Source organism: Triturus cristatus, chromosome 10 (genome assembly GCF_964204655.1).
Source record: "Triturus cristatus chromosome 10, aTriCri1.1, whole genome shotgun sequence".
NCBI lineage: Eukaryota > Metazoa > Chordata > Amphibia > Caudata > Salamandridae > Triturus > Triturus cristatus.
Window position 1 is genome coordinate 653,114,688 of NC_140593.1, and position 13,255 is coordinate 653,127,942.

The 13,255-nt window shown below is 45.9% G+C and overlaps 1 protein-coding gene across 2 annotated transcripts in view; it reads left to right on the forward strand.

Annotated features, from left to right (window-relative positions):
- ROGDI (rogdi atypical leucine zipper) overlaps window positions 1-13,255 on the forward strand; it is a 765,793-nt gene that overhangs the window by 348,259 nt on the left and 404,279 nt on the right. The window contains exon 1 of one of the 2 annotated variants that reach the window (XM_085632219.1): window positions 8,117-8,537. The exons of the other annotated variant lie outside the window; for it this stretch is intronic. Coding sequence (XP_085488345.1) covers window positions 8,490-8,537 — 48 coding nt within the window. The 5' untranslated portion in view covers window positions 8,117-8,489. Of the gene's footprint in view, window positions 1-8,116; window positions 8,538-13,255 lie in introns of those variants that run through there. 2 annotated transcript variants of the gene reach the window in all.

Below are 13,255 nucleotides of genomic sequence, written 5' to 3' on the forward strand. Positions count from 1 at the left end.
ACATGTCATCAGTGGTTCACATTAATTTAAACATTTCAACCCACCATATTTTTGATACATGAATCACCTTCAGCGGGGTTCCGTGTCCAGGGATAGTGCTAAAATCTGGTCTCGGGTTGCTTGTGTTTCTGTTCAGAGAGGGCGTGACATTGATGTTTTGGGATGAGTGTCTCCTTTGGCTGGGTCTGGCTGACGGGGTGCCACTTCCCCTAGCGACTACCCTCAATCAGCTCCTTGAGAGGAGGCTTCCTTATTGGTGGAAGTTTATTACTTCTAGGGTTCACAGAGACGCTTTGAAGGATCACGGTCCAACATCAGTGCACCAGCGATGCATCAGTTCAGTAAAACCCTGGTCCAACATCAGTGCACCAGCAATGCATCAGTTCAGTAAAACCCTGGTCCAACATCAGTGCACCGGCGATGCATCAGTTCAGTAAAACCCTGGTCCAACATCAGTGCACCGGCGATGCATCAGTTCAGTAAAACCCTGGTCCAACATCAGTGCACCAGCGATGCATCAGTTCAGTAAAACCCTGGTCCAACATCAGTGCACCAGCAATGCATCAGTTCAGTAAAACCCTGATCCAACATCAGTGCACCGGTGATGCATCAGTTCAGTAAAACCCTGGTCCAACATCAGTGCACCGGCGATGCATCAGTTCAGTAAAACCCTGGTCCAACATCAGTGCATGAGCGATGCATCAGTTCAGTAAAACCCTGGTCCAACATCAGTGCACCATCGATGCATCAGTTCAGTAAAACCCTGGTCCAACATCAGTGCACCAGCAATGCATCAGTTCAGTAAAACCCTGGTCCAACATCAGTGCACCGGCGATGCATCAGTTCAGTAAAACCCTGGTCCAACATCAGTGCACCGGCAATGCATCAGTTCAGTAAAACCCTGGTCCAACATCAGTGCATGAGCGATGCATCAGTTCAGTAAAACCCTGGTCCAACATCAGTGCACCATCGATGCATCAGTTCAGTAAAACCCTGGTCCAACATCAGTGCACCAGCGATGCATCAGTTCAGTAAAACCCTGGTCCAACATCAGTGCATGAGCGATGCATCAGTTCAGTAAAACCCTGGTCCAACATCAGTGCACCGGTGATGCATCAGTTCAGTAAAACCCTGGTCCAACATCAGTGCACCAGCGATGCATCAGTTCAGTAAAACCCTGGTCCAACATCAGTGCACCGGCGATGCATCAGTTCAGTAAAACCCTTGTCCAACATTAGTGCATGAGCGATACATCAGTTCAGTAAAACCCTGGTCCAACATCAGTGCACCGGCGATGCATCAGTTCAGTAAAACCCTAGTCCAACATCAGTGCATGAGCCATGCATCAGTTCAGTAAAACCTTGGTCCAACATCAGTGCACCAGCGATGCATCAGTTCAGTAAAACCCTGGTCCAACATCAGTGCATGAGCGATGCATCAGTAAAACCTTGGTCCAACATCAGTGCACCAGCGATGCATCAGTTCAGTAAAACCCTGGTCCAACATCAGTGCATGAGCGATGCATCAGTTCAGTAAAACCCTGGTCCAACATCAGTGCACCGGCGATGCATCAGTTCAGTAAAACCCTGGTCCAACATCAGTGCACCGGCGATGCATCAGTTCAGTAAAACCCTGGTCCAACATCAGTGCATGAGCGATGCATCAGTTCAGTAAAACCCTGGTCCAACATCAGTGCACCAGCGATGCATCAGTTCAGTAAAACCCTGGTCCAACATCAGTGCACCAGCGATGCATCAGTCCAGTAAAACCCTCGTCCAACCTCAGTGCATGAGCGATGCATCAGTTCAGTAAAACCCTGGTCCAACATCAATGCACCGGCGATGCATCAGTTCAGTAAAACCCTGGTCCAACATCAGTGCACCAGCGATGCATCAGTTCAGTAAAACCCTGGTCCAACATCAGTGCATGAGCCATGCATCAGTTCAGTAAAACCCTGGTCCAACATCAGTGCACCAGCGATGCATCAGTTCAGTAAAACCCTGGTCCCACATCAGTGCATGAGCGATGCATCAGTTCAGTAAAACTCTGGTCCAACATCAGTGCACCAGCGATGCATCAGTTCAGTAAAACCCTGGTCCAACATCAGTGCACCAGCAATGCATCAGTTCAGTAAAACCCTGGTCCAACATCAGTGCATCAGCGATGCATCAGTTCAGTAAAACCCTGGTCCAACATCAGTGCACCGGCGATGCATCAGTTCAGTAAAACCCTGGTCCAACATCAGTGCACCGGCGATGCATCAGTTCAGTAAAACCCTGGTCCAACATCAGTGCACCAGCGATGCATCAGTTCAGTAAAACCCTGGTCCAACATCAGTGCACCAGCGATGCATCAGTTCAGTAAAACCCTGGTCCAACATCAGTGCACCAGCGATGCATCAGTTCAGTAAAACCCTCGTCCAACCTCAGTGCATGAGCGATGCATCAGTTCAGTAAAACCCTGGTCCAACATCAATGCACCGGCGATGCATCAGTTCAGTAAAACCCTGGTTCAACATCAGTGCACCAGCGATGCATCAGTTCAGTAAAACCCTGGTCCAACATCAGTGCATGAGCCATGCATCAGTTCAGTAAAACCCTGGTCCAACATCAGTGCACCAGCGATGCATCAGTTCAGTAAAACCCTGGTCCAACATCAGTGCATGAGCGATGCATCAGTTCAGTAAAACCCTGGTCCAACATCAGTGCACCAGCGATGCATCAGTTCAGTAAAACCCTGGTCCAACATCAGTGCACCAGCAATGCATCAGTTCAGTAAAACCCTGGTCCAACATCAGTGCACCAGAGATGCATCAGTTCAGTAAAACCCTGGTCCAACATCAGTGCACCGGCGATGCATCAGTTCAGTAAAACCCTGGTCCAACATCAGTGCATGAGCGATGCATCAGTTCAGTAAAACCCTGGTCCAACATCAGTGCACCAGCGATGCATCAGTTCAGTAAAACCCTGGTCCAACATCAGTGCATGAGCGATGCATCAGTTCAGTAAAACCTTGGTCCAACATCAGTGCACCGGCGATGCATCTGTTCAGTAAAACCCTGGTCCAACATCAGTGCATGAGCGATGCATCAGTTCAGTAAAACCCTGGTCCAACATCAGTGCACCAGCGATGCATCAGTTCAGTAAAACCCTGGTCCAACATCAGCGCACCAGCGATGCATCAGTTCAGTAAAACCCTGGTCCAATATCAGCGCACCAGCGATGCATCAGTTCAGTAAAACCCTGGTCCAACATCAGTGCACCAGCGATGCATCAGTTCATTAAAACCCTGGTCCAACATCAGTGCATGAGCGATGCATCAGTTCAGTAAAACCCTGGTCCAACATCAGTGCATGAGCGATGCATCAGTTCAGTAAAACCCTGGTCCAACATCAGTGCACCAGCGATGCATCAGTTCAGTAGGAAGGACTTGTGCAGCACTGAAACCCTTGTCCAATAGCAAAACATCACTGCATCTGTGATGCATCAGTTCAATAGAAAGGCCTGGTACATCAGTGGCATTCTGGTCCAACTAAAATGCATCTGTGCATGAGCAATGCATCAGTTCAGTAGCAAGGCCTGGTTCAACAGTGAAACGCTGGTCCAACAGCAATCCACCAGCGTTGCATGAGTTCAGTAGTGAGGTCTGGTACAGCAGTAAAACCCAGGTCCAACAGCAACGCACCAGCGATGCATGAGTTCAGTAGTGAGGTCTGGTACAGCAGTAAAACCCTGGTCCAACAGCAAGGCACCAGCGATGCATGAGTTCAGTAGTGAGGTCTGGTACTGCAGTAAAACCCTGGTCCAACATGAGTGCACCAGCGATGCATCAGAGGTCTGGTACAGCAGTAAAGCCCAGGTCCAGCAGCAGAAGCCCAGTGATAGCAATGACAAGATGCAGCATTGCATGAGTGATGCACTGGTGCAGCAGGCATTCACAAATGCAACAGCGATGCTCTGGTGCAACATTGATGCATAGGTGCAGCACTGGTGCGCAGGGACAGCAGTTATGTACCAGTTCACGCTAGCATTGCTTCAGGACCTACAGGTCCTGCAGGGATACAAAGGTTCTGCAGTAATGTGAAAGAGCAGAAACGATATGCAGATTAGTAAGAATTCACAGGTGCAGTGATGATGCTGATCTACAGCACTAATGTCCAAGTTTAGCAGTGCAGTTCAGCTGAAGATATGACATACAACTGCAGCGGTAACAGCCTGGTGCACATTTGCAGCTGTGATGTCCATGTACATGAGCCATTCCCCGGAGAAGCAGCAATGTGAAGATGCAGCCGTAGTGCCCAGTACACCAGTCGCACGGTGATGCAGCAGTCACGCCTTGCACAGTAGCGATGCTTCAGTGGCGCACAGGTGCACAGGTGCTGCGAAAAATCCTCACTACTTCCAGGATTCAGAGGCAGGTCATTTTTGCTTTGGTAAAACAGTAGTACCTCAAAGATGCAGCAATTCTTTGACACAGATGCAATGCCCTGATGCACCATTGATGGTGCAGGCACAGTAGTGAAGCTTAATGCAGCAGTGGCCCACAGGTAAAGCAGCACTACAAAGATGCAGGATTTACACACAGGAAGATGTGATCCCGACATGCAGTACAGGTGTCCTGGTGCAGCGGTGACGCACAGATGAACCGGTGGCGCCATGGTGCATGAAGGACATAGAGGTAAATCTTTGATGCCCTTGTGCAGCAGGAACCCTCAGTCGAAGCAGTGATGTCCTTTTGTGGCAGGGGCACACAAGTGAAACAGTGATGCCCTGGTGCCCATTGACAGACAGATGCGAAGCAGTGACACCGTGCTGCAGCAGTGACACACAGGTGATGCAGCGATAGTCTGTGCAACAGAGACGCACTGGTAAAACAGTGACACCCTGGTGCAGCAGTGAGAAACAGGTGATGCAGCGATAGTCTGTGCAACAGAGACACACTGGTAAAACAGTGATGCCCTGGTGCAGCAGCAGGAAAAAGGTAGGAAGCAGTGACGCCCTGGTGCAGCAATGATATACAAGTGAGAAGCAGCGATGCCCTGGTGGAGCAGTGAGGCATAGGTGAAGCGGCGATGCCCTAGGCTTGGCCACACAGGTAAACGGGTGAGAAGCAAATATTTACTTCTGCAGCAGCAGTGTGGTTCAGCAGCAGTGTACAGTTGAGAAGCACCGATGCTCTGGGCAGCAGTCCAGTCTTGTACAGGTGAGAAACAGTAATTCCCTAGTGCAGCAGTGGTGTACAGGTGAGAAGCAGTAATTCCCTAGTGCAGCAGTGGTGTACAGGTGAGAAGCGGTAATTCCCTAGTGCAGCAGTGGTGTAAAGGTGAGAAGCGGTAATTCCCTAGTGCAGCAGTGGTGAACAGGTGAGAAGCGGAAATTCCCTTTTGCAGCAGCGTAGTGCAGGTGAGAAGCAGTAATTCCCTAGTGCAGCAGTGGTGTGCAGGTGAGAAGCAGTAATTCCCTAGTGCAGCAGTGGTGTGCAGTGAGAAGCAGTAATTCGCTAGTTCAGCAGTGGTGTGCAGGTGAGAAGCAGTAATTCCCTAGTGCAGCAGTGGTGTGCAGGTGAGAAGCTGTGATGCCTTGTTGCAGCTGTGGTATTAAGGCGAGAAGGTAGTGCCCTTGTGCAGCAGCAGCATACAGGTGAGAAGCAGTGATTCCTTGGTGAGCAGCAGCATACAGTTGAGAAGTAGAGATGCCCCGTTGCAGCAATGAGACAAAGGTGAGGCAGCAGTGCCCTGGGCAGCAGCAATTTACAGATAAGAAGCAGGGATGTCCTGGTGCAGCAGTGGTGTAAAGGTGAGAAGCAATGTTTCCTGGTGCAGCAGCAGTATACAGGTGGAAAGCAGTAATGTTCTGGTGCAGCAGTGGTATACAGGTGAGAAGCAGAGATATCCTTGTGCAGCTGCTGTGTAAAGATGAGAAGCAGGGATGCCCTGGAGCAGTGGCAGTTTAAAGGTGAGAAGCAATGAAGCCCTGGTGCAGCATCAGTTTAAACGTCAGAAGCAGTGATGCCCTGATTCAGCAGCGGTGTAAAAGTAAGAAGCAGTGATGCCCTGTTGCAGCGGTGGTTTAAAGGTAAGAAGCAGTGATGCCCTGCTGCAGCGGTGGTTTAAAGGGGAGAAGCAGTGATGCCCTGTGGCAGCAGCAGTATATAGGTGAGAAGTAGTGATGCCCTGGTGCAGCAGCGGTATATAGGTAAGAAGTAGTGATGCCCTGGTGCAGCAGCGGTAAAAAGGTGAGAAGCAGCGATGCACCGGTGCAGCAGCGGCTTAAAGGTGAGAAGCAGTGATGCTCTGTTGAAGCAGTGGTTTAAAGGTGAGAAGCAGTGATGCCCTGGTGCAGCAGCGGTTTAAAGGTGAGAATCAGTGATGCTGTGGTGAAGCAGCAGTTTAAAGCTGAGAAACAGTGATGCCCTGATGCAGCAGTGATTTAAAGCAGACAAAACAATGATGTCTAGGTGCAGCAGCAGCGTAAAGGTGAGAAGCAGTGATGCTCCTGGAGACTCCCCACTGAAGCTACATCGCTTCCGATGCCAAAACAGCACTCTGCACCCGGCCGCCCCAGAGCCGCTGAGGGTGCATCTCTTGTGCTTGCCTAAACCCCCATTTGCCCTGAGCTTAAGTCCAGGAGCTTTGCTCCCACAACCCAGTGGCCTGCTCGTCAGCAGCCACCAACTGGAGGCCCCCTATCCCCCATTGGATAACATTGGGCCTCAGCACTCTGCACCCGGCCACCCTTGTACTGCTGAGGGTGCAACAAGAGTGCATCCTTGACCCAGGGGGACCACTGAGTCTAACCCCAGAATACCAACTCCCACAACAAAGTACTTACCTTTGAACTGTTAACACTATTTTCCTCCATAGGATACCATTGACTGTTTTTCTATGAAACGTTTCTAAAAGTGTGGCAATGGGAAATCTAAAGAAATTCTTCAAAATTGTGCGAACTAGCAAAAACGATTTTACTGACCTGTTTTCAAGAAATGTTCCAGTGTAGTATCCAGGTATACTATACTGTGTAAGAAAAGTAATCTCAAAAGTAACTTACCTGTAATTTACCTAAAAAGCCCATTCAAAGTATATGTACTGTATTCTACAAAGCATTGCATTTCTCAGTGACAATACTGTAAGTCAAAACAAAGTGCATATACAATTTCAATTCAAACTATTTACAAACTTCATTACTACTGTCTAGTATTTATTGCTTACCTGTGCCAGGCTTGCTTGGTTCTAGAAAATAAAAGAACTAAAATAATATTTTTATACAAAACAATTGGTCTGAAGTTCAGTCTTTGAGTGTGTGAAATCACATGCTGACTGAGTGTGTACAACAAATGCTTAACACTGTCCTCTGATAAATCCTTACTGCTCGACCACACTACCACAAATAGAGAGTAAGGTGCTATCTAACTTTACCTGTGCCTACCTTGGGAGTTCCACTGGACTCTGTGTACACTATACCTCACTTTGGTATAGTCTATACAGAGCCAGCTTCCTACATGGCCTCTCCATCCAAATCAGCCATAGCTTAGAGTGTAAGAAAACAGCAGTGAAGGGCCTGCATTGTGCCAGCAGAAGCATTTAGAAATGCTTGGGTTCCTGCTGGAAGTATAGTGTCACAAGAAGAGACGAGGTAACCAGGCACTACTGGAATGAGGCCATGTCTGGCTCCAAGGTCAGAGACCAAGGAGCAGCCACCGTAAAGGAGAGGGTAGCAGGAGCACCAGCCAGTGGCCTAACATAGGCACCCGTCACGTGGGGGGGGGGGGGGGACGACTCCAAGGGCCCTATCAGCACAATACCCTGGCTGTAGAGCTCCTGATTGAGTCCGGAGGGGCCCCTTCCACGTATCCTGCAGGGGGGCCGCCTCAAGTTTCGTTACGTCACTGAAAGAAACGTTATGTTTTTGCAGAGCACTTTTTAGATATTTATCACATAAAACTCAAAATGTAGCCTCCAAGTAAATCCACAAACCCCACAAAAAGAAGTTAAAACCGCTGTACCGTGCATAGAAATACAAGGTTGTACCCAATCGCGTGGAAGCTTGTTGCATCGCTTTGTTATGTGACGTCTTCGGGGTATCTTCCAATAACGTGACAACGGGTGGGCGTAGCTTCTATGCAGAGTAGTATTTCTTTATACTTGTACACTGCGTGGGGTGGAGGGTGATGCAGAACGTCTTTGTGTGTGCGTTTAAGTGCTTACCAATGTTATGGTTACATGTCGTGTGAGCGAAAGTAGTTCTTAACTAAGAAGACTGGCGAGCGTTTCTTCAGTTAGTAGAGATGTTGTGGGCGGGGCAACTGACAGGTTAATGTGACCCGAGCATGGTCTACGAGTGACAAGAGTTCTGCCCTATAGTGTTGGAGCTGGGCGCTGCTCTCTCTCGTGCAAAGGCGGGGCTGGTTAGTGGGCGGATTTGCTTGTCTGGCGGCTGCTGCAGCTGACTGTATTCAGTCAGTTTGTCTCAGGCTGTCATTGACGCTGGACAATGGCTTCCCTTGCGGCTTCAGCGACCGGCACTGAGCGGAGTGTTCTGGTAAGCGTGCGAGGGGATGTGACTCTTCTCCCTCAAACTATACTATTAATTCATTGCATCCGTGTACTATTTTTCTCCAACCCAGCAGCCTATTCTATCCTAGGAACTGTCTATTATTGTGGTAACAGCCATTCCGAAGAATCTGTCCCTTGCGTGGTGCAACCCCCACCCCCTCTGCCCCGCCCCTAAACTGTGACCACACGCCGTGGAACAGCCCACGTTCCCAGCACCTTTCCCCAAGCCCTGTATCACATCCCCAGGTAGCTCCCACTCCTGCTGATCACAGCTGCCTCTTCATATTCACACATTCAGGTGACGTCTTCCTCAGTTACAGCTCTCCCAATAAAGTGTCTCATCATTGTGATAAAATAGGCCGCCAATAGGCATGTTGAACATTAACCACCTTCCCCAGTTTGTCACGGACACGGTCCCTATAGCGGGCTAGAATGCCACCGCCGCATTAATATTTGTTGGATGAATACTTCACTGTGCTTCTCATCCTCACTTAGAGGATAGCAACAGCTTTTACATTATGTTTATCATCCACCTCAAAAGCAGCACGCCTCCATGGACTTCACCAGGGTTACCTTCTCTGCAAACCTGTGACACGGTATTGAAATGTTGCAAATTCGATTCGCTTCAGTGAGATTATCCTCTTGACTATCGGACTTCACCATAATTCATGAGCCACCATGTTGGTACATTTCAATTGATTAGGATACCTATAGTTATTCATACCAGAAAGAGGCACGGTCAACAACAGCCATGCCAGCACCAGTGTAATTGAAAGGGGTGACGTATATGAATTCATAATCCCCCCCCCCCTTCCCAGGATAGGTCCGAGTGGGGGAATATGTACCAGACTTTAACAAAAAAAATATAGCGTCCCTCCTATGGACTGTTTCACCCCTGACCCTGATTAGATTCCAACTGTGTGGAAAATGCTGGTGATTCTGACCTGTCTCGCCCCCCCTTTATTCTCCTGTCTCTTCCTTGGACAGGCCTCCAGCCCTTTTACCTGAAGCAGTCTTGTGTACATAGTTATACAAGATACTGTCACCTCTTCTTGTGGGCATGGTGCTTCTAGGGTTTTCTTAGTGTAGTACAAGACCACGTTCCCTACATAATTCGCAATACTGTGTAGAACGCTAATGGGCAGAATTACATGAGTGTCTATTTGCATCCACCCACTGCCTTGCCTTATCCCCGCCAACCACTGCCTATTATACAGGTTTTTCATTAGGATGCCCTTAAGGGTTCACAAATTGTAGCTTGAAGATATACAGAATGCATGGAATAATTCTAAACTGTGAGTATCTTATTGATATAACTCAAAATTTCTGAACAGTGCTTGTGATTTAAACGTGTTTGCCTGAATAGTGAGTCCACATATTTTAATCACACAATTCTGACCACCCTATTTGAAAATTGTTAAGGTTTTATTTCTAGTGGCAGACAAACGTATTCTTCTTCCACCCCACATTTCTCGGTCCATCCCTTGAGGATATTAACATCACCACTGTAAAATTCTTACAAGTTTTAGTGCCTCAATATAGCAATAAGTAGCTGAAGGTAACCACCAATTGTTTGAGAATATTCTGGCTCTGTGTTTTGCTCAGAGCGAAAATATTTTAGTAACTTTTTTTATCTAGAAAAAGACTTTTGTCAAGCTGTAAAGTATGAAGCGGATGAAAGGTCTGGTAAGTGTGGCAAATTAATAATTACGCGGAACGGTCACACAGATAACTCACAGTGGAAATATGGAAATTAATCTTATGGTAATGCTTAGCAGGTTAGACTTTCGAAAGCTAGCTGCTAGTTTTCTGGTATTGCTAGCGGTCAAAGTGGGCAGTGTGTATTGGAAACTACATTTCTAACCTTTTTTGATTTTATCAAAACGGTTTCCGTAAGGTTTGTTAAAACAATTACTGTTTCAGATTGTATGATACCAGTCATGGAGGAGGTCTTCTGTACTGTCAAGAGAGTGAAGAAACAGACATCTAAAGAATAAGAAAGCCTTTTCCCCAGGGTGCCTGTTATATCAAAGATATGAACATGGGTGCAGTTGGTTAATCAGAACATTTCAAGGCTTCTTGGGAGCCAATATAGGCTTTACCTGATGGCATCATTTGAAGCTTCATGGTGATACTTATTCTTTTTAAGAGGCACTGTAAGGGTGATACCAGTTCTGGAATGCATCTTTTCAGCGGAAACCTAGAAAAATTTTGCAATAGACACAGTCTAAAAACATTGAATTTTTGCACATTTTGCATCAGCCTCTTTAGTACTGTTTGCAGCCTATCTTTTATAGTGTGTGTATTATATATTTTTTCAGCCGTAGCAGCCTATCACATGGCTTGTCATTTTTTTAAAAACTAATAACTTAGTTATCCACAATGCTTTCTGTCACAGGTTGGGATGTTATAGCACCTAAATATACATGTCACTATTCCCAGGGCTTTAAGTGGGCCGGATCCTGCTGGGTCTCAGATCCACCAGTCATTTAAAAACGGACTTTAAATGGGTGCCTATCGAGCCCTATATTCAAGTGCTTAACCATACAGGAAATTGTTTAAAAAAAAAAAAAAAAAAGAAACCTGAATTGCCCTCATTAAAACATAAACTTATTCAAACTTTATCCTCTTGGACACAAAATTACAATAGCCCACAAATTTTTGGTGGTGCAGCTATATGTCCTCTGCTCCAGAACACCCCAGTAGAAACTGTAAATGGTGCTGTATACAGACTAACCATATACATTTCTAGGGAAAATCCTAAAGAAATGTATCATGATTAAAGCTTCCGATTTTCTGTTTTTACAGATAAATACAAACAGAAAACAATGTGTTTCCTTTCTGTATTTATTTTTAAAAGAGGAAAAATGCTGAAAATGGTGCTTCTGGTTAGAGACTCTCCATGCTGTATTTTATGAATTCCAGGCAAAAGCTGAGAAGATAGCATGGAGTGTGAAAAAACAGGATGAGATTTCCTTAAATACAGGCATATATTAACATATATTTGTAGTATAACGCTAATATGCACCTGTGAGTGTAGTATTTTGCTATACGCAGCTGCATAATTTGCTACAATGTGTAGGCATCCATGAACGAGTGCATGTCCAAGAGTTGAATGAACATGGAAATATAAAATTTTACTGCTCAATTTATTCTCAAAATAGATATGGATAACTACACATAAGACGGCCAAACAATAAATATGGATAAATACAGTGGGAAAGGTTAAAAAAATAAATACCAGAAAACTGGGAGCCTTATCTTGTTTCACAATGTTTTAACTTGGAATATTTATTATTCAACTATTTTAAACGTAGGTCGTTTCCATCCAAAATAATTTGATCATTGAACATATGAAGAAAAGAAGTAAGCAATGTTAATTCACATTTTTAGGAAATCATGACCACGTTGCTCCTGTCATAATCACGGTGTACTTCATGCTCCGCTCCAATACATTTTGGCAAAGGTGTTCCCTTCAGGGAGAAAGGAACTCCATCAACATATATAAGGTTACATAATGAAATTTACCTCACGGTCGCCAAATAGACAGGTTCACAAGTGTGACCAATACTATCACCCAAAAATAAACTAATACCAATCTGCTATGATCTTCAGCAATAAAAAAAACAAAAAAAAACGCTCTGCGTAACTGCTAATGTGGCAAATCCCAAACCATGCATTTAAAAACTGTCCCCACGTAAAAAAGACATATATCGGAGGCAAGTTTAGTGAGTCTGCTGACAGAAACCGGGGGTGGAGCTGTCCATAATAATCCATTTCAGACAAAGGCAACAACCAAACAGACAAATCCAAAATAGTGTAACGTGAAAGGGCTTGGAACGCTTGGTGAATTTGGGTTTCCGAGCGGAGTCCTATATGATTTTATTCACAGTCTTTCATGTTACATTAGTATAGAGTGGCGTGGAGCTGCGTGGAGTAGCTTTGTGTGGAGTGCTGTAGACTGCTATATTGTAGAGTGGTGTAGCGTAGCTTGCCATGGAGAGATGTAGAATAGAGTGGAATAGAGTAACGTAGAGTGGCGTAGAGTAGTACTGTTGTAGGTGTAAGTAACCAAAGCGTCAATAGAAATGGCAGATTGGGTGCAACGTAAATAGGCAGCTGTATGCTTGTGTTAAAAGTAGGAAAGCACACTGCACATCCAGGAATAATACCGAAACGCTTATAGAATAAAAAGTATTGTGTTGCAAAAGGACAAGAAATAACAAAGACTAGGAAGAACACATACTTGATCCATGCTCCAGGGAGGTGCTAAGATCAGAAAGGAAGGGAAGCCTACAGGAGCTAAGCAATTGAAAAATTGCAAATGAGAGTGATCATGAAAACTAATAGTATGCTGTGGAGGAGTTATAATCACACTGAATTGTAAATTACATGTCTTGCAGCATAGTTTATGCAGTGTCTAGGCGACACTTAAAAAATGCCTCAGCAAACATGTTGGTCTTCAGTTTTTTCCTAAAGCTAGTTACAAAGGGTTATAATCTAAAGTCTGTCAGCAGTGTATCCCAAGTTAGAGAGGCAAGCGCCAAGAAGGAACATCTGCCCAAGTAGAGAGGGTGCACATTTTCGGAGGGTCTTGTTATTATCCGAGCTCTCTGATAGAATTATATGACTGACGGTCAGACCAGGCAAGCTCTTTTAATTCTAATGCCGTTTGCCATTTGTAGCCAGTGCAATGATCTATGT